This window comes from Chinchilla lanigera, unplaced genomic scaffold, assembly GCF_000276665.1.
Source record: "Chinchilla lanigera isolate Chin_1 unplaced genomic scaffold, ChiLan1.0 scaffold00081, whole genome shotgun sequence".
Taxonomy (NCBI): Eukaryota; Metazoa; Chordata; class Mammalia; order Rodentia; family Chinchillidae; genus Chinchilla; species Chinchilla lanigera.
Genome location: NW_004955482.1, coordinates 6,229,984 through 6,251,607, shown reverse-complemented (window position 1 = coordinate 6,251,607; position 21,624 = coordinate 6,229,984). Strand labels below are relative to the sequence as shown.

The 21,624-nt window shown below is 44.9% G+C and overlaps 1 protein-coding gene across 16 annotated transcripts in view; it reads right to left on the bottom strand.

The window, feature by feature from the left end:
• Clip1 (CAP-GLY domain containing linker protein 1) overlaps positions 1-21,624 on the bottom strand; it is a 117,239-nt gene that overhangs the window by 78,994 nt on the left and 16,621 nt on the right. For 13 of the 16 annotated variants that reach the window (XM_005403080.2, XM_005403084.2, XM_005403091.2 and 10 more), the window contains exons 1-3: positions 17,252-17,338; positions 6,667-6,856; positions 2,681-3,252 (exon numbers count right to left, since the gene is read on the bottom strand). In XM_005403080.2, coding sequence (XP_005403137.1) covers positions 2,681-3,252; positions 6,667-6,751 — 657 coding nt within the window. In that variant the 5' untranslated portion in view covers positions 6,752-6,856; positions 17,252-17,338. Of the gene's footprint in view, positions 1-2,680; positions 3,253-6,666; positions 6,857-17,251; positions 17,339-20,559; positions 20,764-20,835; positions 21,508-21,624 lie in introns of those variants that run through there. The other 3 variants (XM_005403082.2, XM_005403081.2, XM_005403083.2) reach the window with 3 other exon arrangements.

The following is a 21,624-nucleotide window of genomic DNA, read 5'->3' as shown; positions in this document are numbered from 1 at the left end:
AAAAAAAAAAAAAAAAAAAAGTCTCACAACCAATGTCAAACAAGTGAAGGACACACAAACCACAAATGTTGGGTGAACTATAGGTATTTAAGGTTCAATCATAAGCAAAACAATTTTTTTCCCGAGACAAGGTCTCACTATGTAGTGTAGAGTTTAGGCGGTGTTGAACTCACTATGTAGAGAGGCGTGGTGCAATCCCAGCACTCAGGAGGCTGAGGCAAGAGGATCGTATTAAGTTCGAGACTCAGCCTGGGCTACAAAGTGAGCTCAAAGCCAGTGTGAACTGCGTAGCAAGATCTAGTCTCAAAAACAGACAAAAAAAAAAAAAAAATGTGAACTCACTATGTAGCCCAGCCTGGCCTTGAATTCGTGGCAATCCACCTGCCTCAACCTCCCAAGTACTACTGGATTATAGGTATGCACCACCAAGTCCAGCACAAAATAAATCTTATGAAGATTTTTCTACCCTTTGATAGTATCAAATAGACCTACATGTCTTAAAGCCAGACATGGTAGTATAGGTCTATAATCCCAGCACTCCAGGAGCTGAGGCAAGAAGACTGTAAATTTTGAGGTCAGCCTGGATTACAAAGCAAGTTCAAGGCTACCCTGTGGATAGCAAGCCTCTGTCTCAAAAAAACTAAAAAATAAATAAGTAATGTGTTGAGAACAAGCAAAACCTACTATTAGATTCTTGGTTGAAGAGCCCTGGAAGCAGCTCATAGAGAAAGTGTGGACTGGGGATATAGCTCAGCATCACAGTGCCTACCTGGCAAGTGTGAGGTCCTGAGTTCGATTCCCAGTACCACCACCCGCTTCCCAGTCCTCTTCACTGCCCAGGAAGTTTGTATGTGTAATCCCATGAAAAGTTATTGGGATTCTAGCAAGTTAATTCCAATCTACCACTTCCAGTGCAACCCATGGCGAGAATAAGGACACTAAGGCATATCTGTAGTTATGGGGAGCCACAATGTAGTTATGTCCAGCCACGGTGATGGCTATCGGGAACGAACACCTATACCCAGCACGGAACCCAGATTTTATTCATTTGTGAAGAAGGGAGTGGCTTGAGTGAGGATAAGTGACTGTGAGAGCGGCGGGAAATAGCTGAGCGCCAGGTAGGAGGCCTGAATCACCTCTGCCATATGCAGAGAGAAGGATATGCAGAAAGAGTAATCTGCATAACACAACTGAGATGGCATCTACCGTTTTTGAGATCAGTGCTTCAGCCCTGATGTGCAATCTCTAAAGCCCCAGGAAGTCACAGCCCCTATTCCCGAGGCTCATCCCAGCAGAGAGCGTGGAGCATTGGCTCACACATCCCGCCTCAGTTGGGGAGAACAACAGGAGGGGGGAGGTCAGGGAAACACCCCTACCATCTCCAAAGATTACCATCAGCACCTCAGCTAGACAGATATGCACTGCTTAAAGTCAACTGAAAGCAGAGTCACCTAGATGGTCCTCCACAAACCCCCTGCCCAAAAAAAGAAAGAAAAGTCTGTCACTTCAAAATTGAAAGATGGCCATCCACTAAGAGTTTAGTGAGGAACACCTAGTCTTAGCCGTGCAGACGGCCATGTTGCAGCAACAGCGGGAAGTCAGTCACGTTTTTCAAGAACTCAACATCACATCCATGAAATACCAAATATACTCGAAAATGCAGCCAAGATCCCTCCCAAAAAACATTCAGAGGGACAGGTTACGTGGGGATCTCCAGACTGCAGACGTCTCTTTCTGAGAGCTGAATAAAGAGCCTTGAGTTCAAGGAGCTCATCCCCCAGGATGACAGTCACCAAAGCGACCCTGAAATGCCAAGATGGAACTTTCACAAGACAAATGGAAAAACAGAGGCCAGAGGGTGCAGACACACTTGTCCCTTTGAGTCTTCAGACACTGCCAACATCAGTGTACCTCACTTTACAGCTAATTCTTCACACTAATCCATAATGTTATTCCAAAAAACACACTCCCATCCTTCCTGTCATTCACACTGCCCACTCACGCCTACGAGCACAGTGAGGAGACAAGGAAGCTACTCCAAGCTTCCTGAGATTTCAGCCACTGCCACAGACCACAGGAGTTCTATCTGGATGGCGGAGGTCACCAACCAAACAGTAACCTAGCCCAGGGTTCCCCTCGTCCTCATCCTGCAGTGAGAAGAGGAGCAGGAGTTACACAGGCCGTGGGGTGTGGAGAAGGCACACAACTGCTGCCCTGAGTCAGTGTGGCAGGAAGCCTGGGGGCACAGGGGTGGCACTGGGGAACTTGTGGACCAATGAGGGCGTAACATTGGTCTGATGACTTCAGTCTGTTACAGTGCTGGTGATCAATAATTTTCCCCCACTAGAGACTAAATCCACAGCCTGTCTCATACTAAGCACATGCTCAGCGACTGAGCTACACTTGTAGCCCGATAATTTATTTTAAATTATAAAAATTCCAGTGTGTCTCAGTGACTGGGTGCTTGCCCAGCATGCACAAGGCCCAGTTCAGCCCCCAGCACTGCAAAAAAAGAAAATTCCGAATCAAACATTCCAGATCTCTAATTCCTTTCATTAACTTTAAAGTCAAAATGTTTTGTATTTCTAAATCTAAGATTCCTACTTAAAAGAGCTGCATGCTAAAGTGGGGGGGGACGACAGCCACTAGGAAGGCCGTGAGATACGCGCACTCGACTCACCAACACCCTGTCTCCAATTTTGAGCTCGCGTTCTCCCTTCTTGATGGAGCCGGCTTCTGACAGGTTGGAGATCGACTCACTGGCGGTTTTCGTGAGGTTGCTGATGGGAGGTGTGGCCGCAGGCTCCTTGGCTGTGGGCTGGGAAGACTTATGGGGAACATGTGAAGGGGTGGTGAGGGAGGAGCCCACCGCGCTGGCTGCGGAAGCGGACAGAGGTGAAGCCGCTCTGGACGCGTGAGCCGTCTGCAGGCCGTTGGCTTCATCTTCTGTTTGCACCTTCCGCGTTAGCTTTGAGGGGCGGGTAAATATGCCCTTTAGAGGTTCACACTGGAAATACCGAACTCCTGCCACCGAACCATCGTTCTTGCCTATGGGTTCATCTAAAACGATCCCAGCCCACTGGCCTGGTGCAAACTGGGTTTCCCCAAGGAACTGGATATATCCAGGCTTATTTCCATTCACCCACACACGTTCCCCAACGCGAAAGTCATCAATAAATTCCTCCTGTGTCTCAGAGGATGGAGTGCTTGAGGCTTTTTCACTAGATGTTATTTTTTCTACCGAAGATGCCCCTGAAAAACAAGATCAGAAAGGTTAATTTCATATTCAAGGAGGCAACCTCTAACTTAAAGGAAAAAAAAACTAGAAAAAGCAGCAGCAAAACTAATCCACAACTCTTACAGAAGAGTTCTAATTTTTTTTTCAGGCAAAGAAGCAGAGTACTTGATCCATGACTACCATTTTCAATGGTACCAAAACTCAGTGAGCTGGAGGTGAGGTTTATTCTATTTGCAGTTAACAGTAGAAGGAATAGCTAGATGTGGTGGTTCATGCCTGTAATCCCAGCACTTGGGAGGCTGAGGCAGGAGGATTGCCTCAAATTTGAGGCCAGCCTGAGCTACCTAAGTGAGTTCAAGGCCAGTCTGAACTACATAGCGAGACCTTGTCTCAAAAAAAAAACCCAAACAAAAACAAAACAAACAAACAAAAAAAAAACACTAGAAGTAGTAGCCAGGGTTGTGGCACACACCTATAATTCCAGCACTGAGGAGGCTACTGCAGGAAGGTCATGAGTTCGAGGCCAGCTTGGGCTCTAGAGATACTCATTTAACCTGTTCAGACTTATGACCAAGGCATGCTTTTCAGACTTACAGCCAGCCATTTGTACTTAGGACTTACCTTTTTTCTGTACAATTCCATACACATTGTTTATAGAGCCTTAATGTCTTTCTTTTATACAGTATACCTTATTTATACAGTACTGTAATGTTTGCTAATTGTACTGCACAGTACTGTAGTTTTATGTCATAATACATTATAGTACTGCATATAAGAGTTATGCAAATAAAAACAAAGTCATCAAGCTGGAGTTTTCTTTGACCACTTCTTTGTCCTGAATACTGCAATGTACATACTAAACACAATTCCTATTTAGTAACCAATCCATTTAACCACCTACTTGCAGGAACAGAATTTTGGTCACTGAACAAGGAACATCTATATAGTGAGTTCAAGGGTAACGTGGACCACATAGCAAGACCCTATCTCAAAAAAACTAACACAACTAAGTCAAAGCGAGGAAAAATTTAGTCCTTTACCTATATATATTTACATGTCTGATATTTTTTACTCCACCTCTACCTTACACATCCTGAGCAAATACCCACAGATCCACTGAGATAGGCTCCATTCCTGTATTTGAATAGTCAATTAAACTCACAAATTGGTACCATTTAACCACAGAGATCTACAATTAGGCTTGATGACCTAGAGGATGCAGTACTGCAACCCTGGCCAAGGTTATTACAGACTACGTGAACTCTATTTCTCCGACTGTGGAAGTAGGAATCACAGCAAAGAAAAAAAGACAGCACCTGGCCAAATGGCCTGTTAAGGCAACACAGCTTGGTGCAGTCACTATCGTATGGTAAAGATGGCAACCAAAGCTTCCCAGAATTGTGGTACTTACACCGGAAACTCATCTATGCAGGTTCCAAGGGCGTCAGTGTGAACTGGGAATGTGCACATCCTGACTCTACCACTCTCTAGGCACGCCCTGATCCCAGGATGTCACACAGCCTAATTTGCTCATCCATAAAGGGGCAGTAACATCTTCTGGAGGGCTTTTTAAATGAGATTAAATAATGATTTCTTCACTGTGCCCAAGTTCATTGATCTCTTACCTCAGTATTGTTCTATACCAGGAAAAAAGCAAGACAGTATCACCTGTGTCCTCAGACAAATCAGAGTCTAGAGGTGGGAAGACAGAGGGTAACACACCTGACCAGGTAACTGCAGCAGTCCAACCGCGAACGGAGGAGCCGCAGCCCCTCCAAAAGAGGCAGCAAGGAAGGTCTCCTGGAGGACGTGGTATCTGGCTGAGGCCTGGCCAACGAGGAGGAGTGAGTCATGCAGACTTAGGGGAGCACTGCAACTGGTAGCCATACATTCCTGTGTTTATAAACGACTGCGCTCCATTTGTCTCACAGCACGCACATGTTCTGTACCAGCTGACAGAGAATGCATCTGGGAAGGCTGTGAGCTGGACCTCAGCCACTGTCCTGCCTACTCTGCTCCTCTAATCTCAGTAGTCAACAGGTGTGTGCATGTTAGTGTTCTAAAGCTTTCAGGGCAGACTAAGGTTTATTTTCTCTAAACTCTAAGGAGAAAGATCACAGGAGTTCAGGAAGACACAGGGAAGAGAAATGGAAAGAAATAACACTGTAGGGAATCAAACAGCTCAAGTGACTTGATAAGTATTTTAACACCTTACATTAAATCAACTAAATAAGAAAAATGATAACTGAAAGGAAGTGACTCTCCATTAAGAAGACTCCCAGATATAAATTTTTTTTTTGGGGGGGTGGTTTGAGACAAAGTCTCACTTTGTAGTCCTGGCTGGCCTCAAACTCATGGTGATACTCCTGTCCCAATCTCCTGAGTCCTGGGATTATGGTCACACACCACCACCCCCAGCTTTTTTTTAACAGTCTTTATTTTTTTGGTACCGGGAATCGAACTCAGGACCTTGCCCTTGCCAGGCATTAAATAGAATCTTGTTATGTTGCCCTGGCTGGTCCCAAACTCCTGGGCTCATGTGATCCTCCTATCTCAGCCTCCCAAGTAGTTGGGACTATCTGCATATACCACTGCATCTAGAAAAATTGTCTGTCTTCTTTTTGAGACATGGTATCACTGTGTAGTGCAGCCTGGCTTTAAACTTGCTTATGTAGCCCATGGCGATCCTCCCACCTCAGCTTCCCAGAGTGCTGGCATTATAGGCGTGTACTACCATGCCCAGACTATTTTTATTTTGAGATGCAAGTGATTGAACCCAAGGACTCATATATATTTAGGCAAGCAGTCTACCACTGAGCTACTACATTCCCAGTCCCAAATTCTACCTTTAAAAAAAATGTTTTGTGTTTCTGAGTTGGGTTCTCACTATATAGTCTAGCTGGCTTTGAATTTGTGATCCGCCAGCCTCAGCCTTCTCAGTGCTAGGATTACAGGTGTGCAACACTATACCCAGCTAGTTTGTTTTTTTTTTTGAAACAGAGTCTCATCTTCTAGTTCAGGCTGACCTTGAACTCACTATGTAGTCAAGGCTGGCCTCAAACTGCCAGCAATCTTCCTGCATCTGCCTCCTGAGTGCCAGGATTACTGGCTTGTGCCACCAAGCCTAGCTTTAATTTCTGCCTTTTAATCCAAACTTTTTTCAAATATTTTCAAGAATATGAATGATTGTAAGGTTTTCTTTTTTTAAAGATTTTAATTTGAAGGCGTCATACAGGATAATTTATCTACTACTAAAGAAAAATATAGGGGGCTGGGGATTTAGCTCAGCGGCAAAAGCGCCTGCCTGGCAAGCGCAAGGTCGTGAGTTCGGTTCCCGGTACCGGAGAAAAACCAAAAAAAAAAAAAAAAAAAGAAAAATATGGGTCAAAGAAAAGAGGGGGAGAGAAAGGAAAAACATGAAACATTACCAGCAGTAGGTGTCTTCGAGGCTGTGCTTCCAGGCTTCAGGATCTTGGTGGGGGCCTTCAGCCCGCTTGGTTTTAGCATGCTCATTGTTTTGGTGTTTCCAAGCTGTTTCTCCCCTGCCTGTCACCACTATCTTTCCCAAACCATTGATACAACTGTGTTTCTACAGTGAAGCCAGTCTCTGGATTAAATCTGCAAAGGGAAACAAAAAAAGAAACTTTAAATTTTGTTTTATTTTTTTCCATAAAATAAAAAAAAAAGCTTAAAAAAACCTTTTAGAACTACAAAGGAAAGAACATAGAACAACAAGCATTACTAAAGCACATTTCACAGCCTGAACTTTTCCTTACACACCGTAATAAAACATCTTCACATTGAACACAGGACTCTGGTTACTAAAAACAGGAAGATTCCGTGAAATGGATTTAAAGGCGACTTCGGTTTGTATGAGCTGAAATCACCAGCTTAGTACAGTGCCTACAAACCACATCCAAGAGCGGTCGGGAAAATTTGCACCAGTCTTATGGGGAAAGGCAAGGGAGCTTTTGGTTTTTAAAGTATGCACTTGTATATTGCTTAAAATGTATTACCATAAGCCTGTGTGAACTGTATTTTTTTAAATCTGCAGAACTGTGCAATTTGTTGTATAAAATCATGTGTATACTGAACTACAGGAGGGTTCAAACTGGAAGAAAAACTATCTAGGAAGAGAAGAAGTAAAATTTTTTTGTCCTGCTTAGAGAAACAACATGTTCTGATTTCATCAATATCAGATTTAATAGCCAGGCATGGCGGCGCACTGTCTGTAACCCCAGCACTACGGAGGCTGAGGCAGCAGGAACATAGCAAGTTTGAGACCAGCCTGGGCTACAAAGTGAGCTCAAGGCCAGCCTGAACTGCATAGCGAGACCATCTTCAAAAGGCAAAAAAAAAAAAGATTGGGTTTAAATGTTTAACTTTTCGGCTCAGGCAAGATAACATCTTGCCATAGCCTCTTCACCTCCACAGAAAGCACACAGGAAAAATTTCCAGACACCATACCTAAAAATACAAAAATCCAATCAAAGAGAACCGCTACCAGCGATCCAGTGCTTGTTCTGCACTTCTCTCTGCTAGTCTTGGACAGTGAAGCACAGTCTTCACTCTGCCCCATTTCTCCCACAAGAATGCCAAGCATTTACAAAGACGGGCCAGCGATGGCAGGAGAGCCTGCACGGCCACGGCAGTGTGCTGAATGGTGCCCCCCAAAAAAGCGACTGTGGCTGTGACCGTATCTGGAAAAGGCATCTCTGCAGAGGTAAGTAAACTAGATCTTGAGGTGAGCTCACCCTGGACTATCTGGATGGGCCCTACCCGCTTCTATAAAAAGAGAGCACAGAGAAGCAGTCAGTGACGGTGGAGGCCGAGAAGAGCTGCTGTGTCTATAAACCAACAGCATCAGGAGAGGCCCAAGGCGATTCTCCACAGACCCTGCAGGAGGGGCCAACCCATCAACACCTGATTTTGGGTTTCTCTAAAATTTTAAGAGAACACATTTCTATTGTTTTAAGTTAACCAGTTTGCAATAATATTTTATGACAGAGCTAGGAGAGAAATACAGCCATGTAAATTTTTCTGTTCAAAGCTCATCAAAATGATGTAGGCAGGATGGTACACACTCGTACTCTGGGAGGGTGAGGCAGGAGGACCCCAAGTTCGAGACCATCTTTGGTGAAACCATCTCAAAATGTAAAAAGGGGCAAGGAAGCGGGTAGCTCAGTGCTAAGGCTCTGGGTTCAATCACTAGCACAAAAGGAAGAAAGAAAAAAGGAGGAAAGGGGCGGGGAGAGGAGGAGGACATGAAAGGAAAGAAGAGGAAAAGGAAAAGGAAGAAAAAGAAGCAGGCAAGGAGGGAAGAAATCAAACCAAGACAGATGCTTCATACGCCTCAGCAGTCTCTATGCTTCTTAAGCTGGCCCAAAAGTACAAGGTGTTTTTAAAATGTCAGTGACAATGCCAAGCATGGGGATGTATGCCAATAATCCTAGCACCTGGGATCACTGGGCTGGAAGACTGTGAGTTTAAGGCCAGTCTGGGCTATATTCGGCGACCTTATCTCCAAAAAATACAAGAAAATAAATTAAAATGTGAAAGACCAGTTGTACAATCTGAGAGAAGACTCTGATTAACAGAAAAAGAAGTTGGAACTTGAAGACAGTGGTGACCAATCCTGGTTATAAGCACAGAACTTCCCGGCTCCTCACTACCTGAATCGTGACCGGGACCAATCGTGATCAGGCAGCGGGGTCCGGGTGGTAGCCTGCACCAGCTCGGAGGCTCTGATGCTACGTTGGGTTTGAAAGCACCTGCTTTATTTAATGTTGGATCCTCCCACACTGGCGTGGACGCTGCCACTGCCTTAGGACAGAGGGATCAGCCCGTACCCTCTAGCCTCTACTGAGAAAGGCTATTTATGTGTCCAAAGAAGTTGAGGAGGCTGGGGATGAGCCAAGTGCAGCAATTCCCCCAGCAGTTCCTCCCTTCACCCTGGCCCAACATCACTGAGTGACAGGGTCAGGCAGGGAAGAAGAGAACAGACAGCACAGGCACAGTCATCCTGGGAACAATTATGTTGGCAATAAGAAAGAACAAAGCACTGCTTAACTATTTTACTCAGGCAAAACAGCAAATTCTTGGGCCCAGGTTAACTATGCACAGGAGAGAATTTTCACCAGAGAGAAATCCTCTTTTAGTAACCAGGCTAACTAGGTGAGCTTCAGCCAGTCTCAAATTCTATAGCCAACATCATGAATTCACAAAAACTGGACAATCTACAAATGTCAGACTAACACACAGAAGCATGTGAGTTTTATGCACAAAAGAGTGATCATAAATTCAGCTTATGACTTCTCTGCCTAATCCTCATGCCTCAGCTCTCAGTCTACCAAGTTATTTGAATCCCAAAGCCTGGAACTTCAAGCAAGACCTAACAAAGGAGAAAATCTAGTCTGTTTCAGTGAAAGAATTAGGAAAATCACCAATGTGGATTTTAAAACTTTCCAACTGCCAGGTGTGGTGGTGCATGCCTTAATTCCAGCAAGAGAAGCTGAGGCAGGAGGATGCCAAGAGTTCAAGGCATGCCTGGGGCACATAAGCAAATTCAAGGCCAGCCTGCACTGCATAATGAGACCCTGTCTCAAAAAACAAAACCAAACAAAAAATCTGGGGCCAGGGATATAGCTCAGTGGCACAAGCACCTGCCTGGCAAATGCAAGGTCCTAAGTTCAATTCCCAGTATAAAAAATAAACAAAAAAGTAAATTATTAAGTAGGAAATTATTAAATATTATACACATAGATATGCAGAAAGTAATCTAAACATAATGATCCTAAAATTTAAAAATAAAGCTATTCTGTAAAAATCAGTTATAGAAACAATGAAATCTGATGGTACTGGCAATGTTCTATTTTTCTATTTTTTGAGACAGGATCTCACCATGTAGTACAGGCCGGCCTCTCATGGAGATCCTCCTGCCTCCGCCTCCGAGTGAGGGGAGCAATGTTCAGTTTCTCAGGCTGAGTGGAGTTTGTGGTTGTCTGTTTTACTATTTCTCATACGTACACAAATCTCCAAGGGGTCTTGTCAAACTGCACATTCTCATATCCACACACACAGTTATGTATAACTTTAGAATTTTAAAAATGAAATACTTCTGCCAAGCATGGTGGCACATTTCTGTAATCCCAGCACTCAAGAGGCTGAGGGAGGAGGATCACTGTGAGTTCAAGGCCAGCCTGGGCTACGAAGTGAATTCAAGGCCAGCCTGAACTGCTCAGTGAAACCCTGTCTCAAAAAAAAAAGAAAAGAAAAAAAAAAAATACATCGAAGTGGAGAGAATTGATCATGTCCTGCCAAATTAAAGAGGTAGAAGCCGAGCAGCCTGGGGAAGGAGGCTAAAGAACGCTGGCCTATTTCCCTGGCCCTGGAAAAGGTTCTCTGGAAACCATCACAGGTGCCCGTGGTGCAGGTGCACCGCCCCTGCGGAATGCTGTGAGCCAACCTCCAGGGCACTGCTCCAAACTCCAGGCGCAGATTATGGTTTGCGTTTCCAATAGTGACACAAGGAATGGGGTATTTTTGGCATTTCGCTCATAAACAGTTATGTTTCATAAGCTGCAGTTCCTAAATCTACTAGTATGATTCAAGAGTAATCTCTGAGCTTTTGACAACTCCTGAGCGTATGCAGCAGGGGTGAGCCCTCCACGGCAGCAGGGCCACAGAGCAGCACTACAGCGCGGCGGTGCTCGAGGTGTGGCCCTGGGGCCCTAGGACATCATCGGGCCCAGTAATAACAATACACGGCACTGTTTCCCTTTTTCACCGCGGGCTCTGCACTGTGGCCCACAAGCAGCAGTGCGTGAAAACTGCAGGTGCTCTTCAAGGCGATGGAACTAAGCCGTCTTACTCCTGTCTGTACTTGGGACGGGCCATACTGGCAGGGGTAGAAAACCACCCTCACCCAGCGGGAGGAAGGAAGGAGGAAAATACTTTGATTAACTTTCAACCCTTGGGTACAGCCTTTCTGGCATTCTGCACGACAAAACAGAAGGTACACACAAAGGCCTTCTGTTGCGCACCACCGCACAACCGTGTCGCAGAGAAGCCCTGTGTGACTGAGACACAAGCTCAGCCACGTTCTCCTGGAACACCTCTGCCACCTGAAGGGACGGTCGGCAGGGTTGGGTTGCTCTTCCTTGGCTCCAGGTGTTCTGCAGTCATCTCCTCCACTGTGAACTACTGGTCATACACAACTCTCCCGGGAGGCTTGCCAAACTGTCACTTAAGGAAGGTAACTACTTGTTGACAATGATACAATTTAGGCTTCTGAGGGAAAGAATTTTGAAAAACTACATCCTCACTGCGAACTTGCCAGCTTCCTAACAGTAACGATCTTTGTGATGAGACCAGTGGCGCTGACGAGCTCACACTGTACGATGTGATCTCACAGCTCCATGCATCAGTGCTTTTCACCAGCGCCACCTGACATTACAAGATGGTGCACGGGCCAAAGATTCAAAGCACAGACCGACCAGTGGACTTTTTAAGAAAAATTCATGTCTTATCTTTTCAGAATTCACCTTTAAGAAACTACAACCTAGGCCGAGCGTAGTGGTTCACGCCTGTAATCCCGGCATTCGGGTGGCTGAGGCGGGCGGATCATCGCAAGTTCCTGGCCAGCCTGGACTACAAAGCGAGCTCAAGGCCAGCCTGAACTGCACAGAGAGGCCCTGTCTCAAAAAGACAAAATAAATAAATAAATAATAAAGAGCTGGGTGTCAAGTGAGCAAGTTCAGCCTTTGCCGCTTTTATGACCACTGTTTGAGGATTTCGCTGGGGCTGAGAAGTGGAAGCCTGAACCTACCATCTATGGGAGGACTACACACACGTGCCTGGAGCAACAAGAGCAGCACCGGTACTGTGTAGTTTTACACAGTGTCAACTTGAAGAGTTTGGAAGTTTAACTAAGTGACTCAGCAGGGAGCCAGGGTCCTCACTGTATAAACATCCTGAGCCCGTGCAAGGGCACCGACATGGTGTGGGCATAAAGGGCCTACTCTAGGGCGGAGAGCCCACACACGGAAAGGGATGGAAAGGGACGGAAAGAGGCTTGTTCCCCCTTGTGCTCTTGCCGCTTTTGCACACTTAGCCTTCTGTGTGTGGTCTACAGATTCCCCCGAAGTACAAATCCCTTGAAAGAAACTGTTGTAGCCATCTTTATATTGCCCACATTGCTTTAAAAACAACGCTCACTAAACAAAATTGAATGAAAAAGTCTCAGGTGCTCAAAAGACTCTACCATCCAGCGGGGGTGCATTCAGTATTTAAAAAAACATAAACTTGTTGCTCACTACAGATGACAGAAAGATATGATACAGATCTAAGCACAAGGAATTTACAAAGTAGTCAGAGAGATAAGACCCACATCTATGAGAAGAATACAATGCAATTTGTGAGAAATACTGAACCTCTTAAGGGTCCTGCAGTGTCCTGGGAGATATAAGGACAGAGTGGAATGAGGCAGAGAGAAAAGCCTCCTTGCCAGGCATGGTGGTGCACGCCTGTAATCCCAGCACTTGGGAGGCTGAGGCAGGAGGAACATTGCGAGTTCGAGACCAGCCTGGGCTACAAAGTGAGCTCAAGGCCACCCTGAACTACAAAGGGAGACCCCGTCTCAAAAAGACAAAAAAAAAAAAAAAGAAAGAAAAGCCTCCTGAGCAAGGAAGGGCTGACAGGGGAGTAGAGGGCATTGGATCCATGCTGACAGTCAAGCTTCTTAAAAAGACAGAAGTCTGGTGTGGTGGTGTGTGTCCATAATCCCAGCACTAGGGAGACTGAGGTAAGAGGATCACTTTGAATTTGAGGCCAGCCTGGACTACACAGTGAACCCTGCCTCCAACAACAACAACAACAAAATGTGCTCTTTTTGCCCAGTGTGGTGATGCATGCCTATAATCCCAGCACCCTGGGATGCTGAGGCAGGAGAATTCAGCCTCAGCCTGGGAAACATAGTGAGGACCTGTCTCAAATTAAGAAATTAAAAAAAGCCGAGGGCTGGGGATGTAGCTCTGTGTGAGGGCCCTGGATTCAATCCCAGTACTACCTCCCCCTCCCCACAAAAAAGACTGTTAACAACTTTAAATTCTTTCAAACTTAAAATTCAGCCAGGTGTGGTGGCACATGGCACATGCCTATAATCCTAACACTCAGGAAGCTGGGGCAGGAGGATCACAAATTCAAGGCCAGCTTGAGCCACAAAGTAAGTCTGTGGCCAACCTGGACTGCATAATGAAACCCTTTCTCAAAAAATAAGTAAACAAATAAATCTTTAATTCCTCAGTCACATTCAAGTGTGTAGTAGCCACAGTGTGACAAAGTCTCCACTAAGGCAAAAAGTTCTATTGGCTCTGACTGTGCCAAAACCTCCTTCCAGGGGTGCTCTCCTTGACAGATCAGTGTTCTACAAAGTGACCACCTGAGGACACCATTAGGCATTTCAATAATGCTTTGGCCAAAGTGCTCGTTTTTGTTTTGTGGTACAGGGGACTGAACCCAAGGACACTCTACCCCTAAACTACATCCCCAGCAATGTTTTATTTTGAGGCCAGGCAAGGCAGCACATGCCTATAATCCCAGCACTAGGAGGCTAAGGCAGGAAGACTGCCATGAGTTCAAGGCCAGTCTGGGCTACACGGGTAGACTGAGTTAAACAACCTAAGCGGGGTCGGGGGGAGTACTGCAAACCAGCCTGCAACCTTGGTGACCCCAGGCAAACCACCTGTCCTCTCCAGGTCAGAGTCCTCACTACCAGAAGCATCTCCTTGCAGGCATCTAGTTTATAAACAGGTCCAGCAGAACAGGCTTGGGTGCCACCCACACAGGCCCACCCCAGGGACACACAGTGGAAGCACAGACCTGGCACTATCTAGAAGTGGCTCCACCCTCTCCCTGGCTGTGGAGAGAAAAGCCACGTGGTGACATCACCAGGGACCAGCCCTGTCTGGATATCCTTTGAAATAGGGGTCGGCCACACTGCCCAGGTAGGACATGAACTTGGAACCCTCTTACCTCAGCCTCCCAAATGCTAGGTTACAGCCATGCACTACCACATCTGGCTGGCCCAAATGTTTTTAACTCCTATTTCAGAAATAACTTCAGAGAGAGTTTTAAAGTGAACTTTATTGATGACTCAAGATGGTAGTGACCAGCTCAATCTCTCAATGTTCTTTCCCTGGATGCAGCTCTGAAACAGTTTCTAAAATCTGAGCCAAAATACCAGTGCCAAAAATATAAGGATATGCAAAAATGTATCCAAACCGCAGCTCACAGGCCAATTCCAAGATTTCTAAAATTTTCATTATAGAAAGTGAACAACATTTTGTAAAATGAAAAATTTATGTGGATGTGTAAGAATTTTGTTGTTGTTGTTGTTGAAAGTGTCTCATTATGTAGTCCAGGATGGCCTGACCTTGAACTCACCATACAGCTCAAGCTGGCCTCAAATTCAGTCTTCTACCTCAGCCTCCTGAGTGCTGGAATGACAGGCGTGCGCCACCATTAAAGTTATCTTTAATAGGCACATTGCTTTATAATCTCACTTTCCAAACAGTAACAGTGCAACACATACCTGTACATTAATCCCAGAGTCCTGTATTTACATAACTGATTGATGCCATAATTATAGTTATCTTTTAAAACCAAGAACTATTTGTTAAATGTTTACCTCTAGGGCTAGGGGTAGGTGCTTGCCTAGTATGCCTGAGGCCCTGGGGAAAGTATTATCTTAAAGTCTGAACAGTTAAAATTGGTTACAGTTTGGTTGTACTGTCTCAAATGAGAGAAGCTGGAGCAAACACCAACCCCTATCAGGAAATTGGGCTCCAGGACGCACTGCTAATCTGTGCGATCCCTCTTCCTCTTTCTCAAAGAAAGACTTATACTTCCTCCCAAAATAGAAAGCTTAGCTGTTAAACATCTACACTAAAGTAACAGTTTATGGGTTATATTTTTTTTCCGTGTGACTTGTAGGTTTCTTTTATGAAATAAAACTTAGTCGGCCATGGTGGCACACACCTGTAATCCCAGCACTCAGGAGGGAGGCTGAGGCAGGAGGATCGTTCCTGAGTTCGAGACCAGTCTAAGCTACAAAGTGAGCACAAGTGAACTCACCTGAACCACATAGCGAGACCCTGTCTCAAAATGACCAAAAAAAAAAAAAAAAAAGAAAAAAACAAAAACAAAAACAAAAAACTGGGGCCAAAATAAGCAAAAATTTTTGAATATCACAAGCCTGTGATTTAACTCATAACTGATATAACAACGGTAAAGGGGCAAGATACTTATTTCAGAGAAGAAATAACCATAGAAGACTTAACCTCTTAGGAACTTTCAGAACAGAAGTGGTTTTTTGTTGTTTTTTTGAGATGTAGTATAGGCTGGTCTTGAACTCCCAGCAATGCTCCTGCCTCAGCCTCCAGAGCGCTAGGATTACAAACATGTACCACCACACCCAGCTGAACACATTTCTCATGACAGAAAGGACTGGGTCAATTATCAGAACTGTGAAGGAAAAATAAAAATACAAAAGTCTAGAGATGAAGTCTGTGCTGCCCAACACTTCACACGGGGCACAGGGTCAGGTGCTGGTGAGGCGGCCCAGGACAGCCTACTCCAAATGCTGCTCTCTGGCCCGGCTCCCTGCTGCCCTAACTTCATACTCGCTACCCTCAGAGCCACTCACAAGCCCCTTCCACCAAGACCTCACAAAGAGAATGGAACTGAAAAGCTGCAGAATCAGTTCCACCCTACTTATGTAAGGATATGTGCCAAAACCACAGAAATGTTTTTAACAGCACAAACTGTTCTAAAGCCAGACATGGGGCCGGGGATACAGCTCAGCGGCACAGCAACTGCCTTGCAAGCACAAGGTCCTGAGTTCGATTCCCAGTACCAAAAATAAAAATAATAATAATTATTATTATTGTTATTATTATTATAAAGCCAGGCATGGTGGCTCATGTCTGTAATCCTAACACTCCAGAGGTTGAGGCAGGAGGACTGCTACAAGTTCCAGCCAGCCTGAGCTACACAGTGAGTTCAAGGCCATCCTTGAAAAGTGCGACCCAGTCTAAAAAACAAAACAACAAAAAATTGATCTAAACTACTTAAATACTATCCTCGGTCAAAAATTCACTTCGAACTGGCCATTTCAGGTTTCGACAATCTATGTGTACAGGTTAGACCTTTTTCCCCCCACTGGAGATTAAACCCAGGGCCTCACACTAAGCTACATCTCCAGCCCCTTTTTTTTTTTTTTTTTTAAATTCTGAGACAAAGTCTCACTAAATTGCTCAAGTTGGCCTCAAACTTGAGATCCTCCTGCCTCAGCCTCCCAAGTACCTGGGTTTAACAGGTTATGTAACCATGCTTGGCCTCAATACCATTTCTCCCAATTCCAACTAAAAGAGGTACAAAGAGCAAAGCAATGTAATAAAAAAAACCTCAACTGCGATACATCTGTATTTAGGTCTTTGGGTCATAAATAATTTATACTACTGATAATCAAATATAATCACCTGACATAACTATTACCTAGTGCTGCAGATGTATTTTCATACAATTAAAAATGTATTTACTTGCAGGAAACATTGATAGCAAATTACATGGCAAATAAAGTACTGACTATTCACAGATCCCCTCACATAGTAAAAATATTTCGCTGCTCAACTACTGAGTTTTTTCTTTTTTTTTGAGATAGGGTCTTGCTATGTAGCTCAGGACTTAAACTCACTATGTAGTTAAGGCTGGCCTCGAATTCACAGCAATCCTCTGCCTCAGCCTCCTCGGTGCTGGGATTACAGGCGTGCGCCACCATACCCAGCTGAGTTTCTGCTTTTAAATGTCTTTCCTGAGGATATCCACAATGATTTTCTTATCATTGCACAATCCTTTCAGTAAGACACAAGGGTTTGACCTCAGGGTCTTTACTCTTAATCCATGGAGACTACAGAAAAGTCAACACAAATCTAGCAGTAGGAGACCAACTGGTACCTCATGGTGTCTGTGGAGTTGAGCCAGGGCTCAGCTCACATCCTGAGAGACGCGAGGCTAACACACAGCCACCTGGCTATGAGCTCATACCATGGCGACGACCTCACAAACAGGAATTCTGATGGTATTCTGCATCTGGGCTGCAGTGCCACCTCTTTAAAGAGCAAGCACTCGGCTCTGTCAGAGCGCTTGCCTGGCACACAAACCTCAGCACAGGCGACCAACAGAAATGAAAAGTTCTGTATTCCTGGGCCTGGAGCTGATAACTCAGGGAATACATCTTCTGCCATGGCAGAGGCCCACGGCAGAAGCAATGCAGGTGAGCAGAGAAAAGGCACACACACCTAAAAGTCAGCTCAACAGTCATAATGCATGCATGTAAACTTCAAATTTGCAAGCTGTTCCTTTGGTTCCCCTTTACTTTTTCTTTCCTTCCTGGAAAATTAGGCTGTATTGAAGAAATCTAAAAACTGTGTAAGTAAAACCATAAACATAAATGTTTCCCTTGCCTTGCCATTCTAACACACTGCTAGTATCGCCAGTCCCAGTATCTATTAATGTACTATGAAGAGTAAAGATTAAGATGTGTAAGTAAGAAGTTCATATTGAATTCGGATCTGCTGGTGGCAGATATCTGCAGCCCCAACACTCTGGGAGGTTGAGGCAGGAGGACAGCAAATTCAAGCCCAGCCCAGGCAACTGAGTGACATGGTAAGACCCTGTCTCAAAGTTAAAAACTAAAATAAAATAAAAAACTGTGAATATAGCTCAGTGCAAAGGCCCTGGGTTCAATCCCTGGTGCATAGAAAGCAAGAAAAATTTCATACTGAAAATCCCAAAAGCCTAAGGACTCTCCACAGCTCTAGAACAGTGTCTCTCTGCTAAGAACAGGTACGACCGGCTGCTCGTTGCTCTGCCCTCATGAATCCTGGCGCTCAACCAGCACACACTGAAGGCTGGGGAAATTCTGTTATTTCTAAGTGGTTAAAACTCTTCAACAACAGAGGACTAACGAGTTATTGTCACTAGCACCAGGGGATGGGACTACTGGCAATTTTTATGTCTACTTCGTATTTTCTTGGATCTTTCAAATTTTATTTAAAGAATAAGTAAAATTAAGAAATTAATAAGCAGGAGGGGAAAATCTACCGATTCCTGAGCCACAGTGCAATGGCTGTGAGAGAGGAAGGAAGGAGACTGCAGTGCTGCTTTCTACCCAGGACATGACTACAGCGCAACAGAGCGCGGTGACAGTGGGTGCCTCTTCCTTTTCTTCCTGGACTCACACCTGGTCTCCCAGCTTCCCTGGTAGTGCCGCCCGACCACATGACTGCATTTACCCAACACCAGAAGAGAAGCCTGTGCTCAGGATCACCGCTTAGCCTTGGCCTCCTGCATCCCGCAGCTCTATCCTTTCAGAGGCTTGAAGGAGCCTGGAGCCCAGCAGCCCCAAGAGCTCATACTGAGGACAGTGCAATGACAGGATGCAGCCCTAAGTCACCTCTCCCCATCAAAAATATCTACCCTGCACTTTTCCAGAGCTGAAAATAAACTTGTATCAGTTAACGTCACCAAAATTAGTGGCCTATTTGTTATAGAGGCTAGCTTATCTGACATAGCTACAAAGAGGCAAAGAGATAACTTCGCTTAGAGCTTTAGAATCATCTTGGCTAAGTAAACTGCTGAAAGAAATTAATTTTCATGATGAAGCTACTGTGGAAAACAATACAGTGGTGCCTCAAAAATTAAAATTAGAAGGGGCTGGGGATTTAGCTCAGCGGCAAAGCACCTGCCTGGCAAGTGCAAAGTCGTGAGTTCGATTCCTGGTGCCGGAAGAAAAGACAAAAATTAAAAATAGAAGCTGGGTGTGGTGGTACATGCCTATCTGTAATCCCCATCCGTACTTGGGAAGCTGAGGCGGGAGTATCACTGTAAGTTCAAGCCCAGCCTGAAATACAAAGAGAGAGCCTGTCTTTAAAAAAAAAAAATAAAAATAGAATTACTATATGAATCTGGGCATGGTGGCACCCACCTGTCACTCCAGCACTAAGGAGACTGAGGCAGGAGGAGCTCTGTGAATTCAAGGTCAGCCCGGGTGGGATACATAGTGAGTTTGTGCCCAGTGTGACCTACATACCAAGACCCTGTCTCAAAAAAAAAAAAAAATTATTACATGATCCTGCAATTCCCTTTCTGTGCATGTAGCGAAAAGAATTAAAGAACTGGAGGCTGGATCTCCATGTACATCCATATTCATAGAAGTATTTTCACAGTAGCCAAAAGGTAGAAAAAAATCTAAGTGTCCATCAATGCATCAATGGATAAATACAAAAAAAGCTTAAATTTACAGAACCAAGAATTTCCTTAAAACAAGCAGTTCCCAAAAAAGCATGGTATAAATCATGATCAAATAATAATTCAGCCAAACAATAACTGCATTTTTTTTTCACTTTTTGGGTTTTTTAATGATTCCTCAACCTCTCAGAGTGCTGCAAATATAGGCATCCATCACTGCACCCAGCTTATTTTTAATTTCGTTAGTAAGTCACCTAGCCTGAGTTCAAATCTTACTTTATTTCTTAAGGGTTTTTTCCCACCCTCTCTTATTTTTAAAATGTCATGGCTCAAATAAAGTGAAAGCTGAACAGGAAAATTAGACACTAAGATTCTGTCCCAGCTTGATGATCTTGAACAACTGACTTAATCCCATTGGGGGGGGGGGCATGAATCAACTACGATCAGTTTCTAAGTACTGTATCCTTTATCATTCTAACTGTTCAGATTTCAAATCCAAACCCAGTAAGTAAAAAGCAAAGGATTCAAAAGTGAAATGAAAGTGACTTGTGGCTCTAACCTTACCAAAGTAAAAGTACTCCACTGCACTAGGAAGGGACCTGCATTTGATAAAATCAGCTTCTAAAGAGTACAACTCTCCTGGCACTGCACTACCCTGGGCAAGTCACACCTCCACACTTTAGCTGAGGCACCCTGCCCCTGACCTTTGAGAGTCCCCTATGTATAGCCCAGGCTGGCCTTGAACTCACTGCGATCCTCCTGCCTCAGTCTCCCAAGTGCTGGGATCCCAGCAAACCCACTATGTGACACTATGCCCAGCAAATCCAGACCCTTTATAGTTCAGTTCTTGTCAGTAGCATGAAAACAATCCTTTATTTACTAAATCTGGAAATTCTGGTGGGAGGCAAAGAAGAGCGGAAGAATTTGCAATGAATTTAATCTGCCAGGAGAGGGAGTTTAACTCTGAGCTTCCAGGAACTGGCTACAAGCAAGCAGAGCACAGAGGGACTTACCTGGAAACAGTTATCACCTGAAACCTGGGAACACCTTCGCTACTAAAACATGACCCCAACATGAGCTCAGTGACAAAGAAAAGGGGAAGAAGTTTAAGGGTAAAAGAGTCTCGCTTCAGAGAAAGATGCTTCTGATTTCCAAGTCAAGCATGACAGAAAAATTAAAAGGCTGTGCTCTAGTACCATCTTCCCGGGATTGGGAGATTCATTTACAGCTGAATCCTGTCCCCTGAAGTCATGGTTATATAAGTGTTGGTCGCATGCTGTGTCACTTACCGTCCCCACCCTCCACAGAGGACACAGTGTAACTGAGCTACTTGGCCTCAGTCACCAAAAACACTTGCACACTCAGGCAGCCTCCCAAACCGGTAAGCCAGCACAGCACAGCAAGTTATTCACTCCATCTTCTTTCATTCACATTCACATTCCTATAAATACAAAAAGACTGGAAAAGGCAAACCAAGGAAAGCCAAGTGTTTTAATCTCACAGCAGGCCAGCAAAATCCCGTCGAGCTTAGGCCTACTGGGGTTACACACCTCATCCCCATGCATGGAACTCCAGGCCCTTGGGTGGGAAAGACAGTCAGGCCTGTGTCCCACACAGGGTTGATCAAAGGCCCAAGTCCCATTCTCTGCTGCCACATGCAGCAGGTCGCCGCCACACAAGGGCTTCCAGGGACACAAGAAATGACTCTAAGAGAACACAGAGATGAGCCCACCACCACAGTCATTTCTGACTACCCCTTCTGCCTGATTTTGTCTTTTTCCGCACTGCTGGGGCTGCCAGGCAGGCCTCTGCTGCTGAATGCCGAATCTTAAGCTCTCCTGTCTTGTTTGTGAATCACGCTATGATTAAGCTCCTCAGGGTCGGGGTAAAACCTGGTCTTAGCATCTAAAGGACCTACAAGAGTATTTAGTCCAAGCCAGGCATGGTGGCGCACGCCTGTAATCCCAGCACTCGGGAGGCTGAGGCAGGAGGATCAATGTGATTTCGAAACCAACCTAGGCTACAAAGTGAGCTCAAGGCCAGCCTGAACTGCATGGTGAGACCCTGTCTCAAAAAGA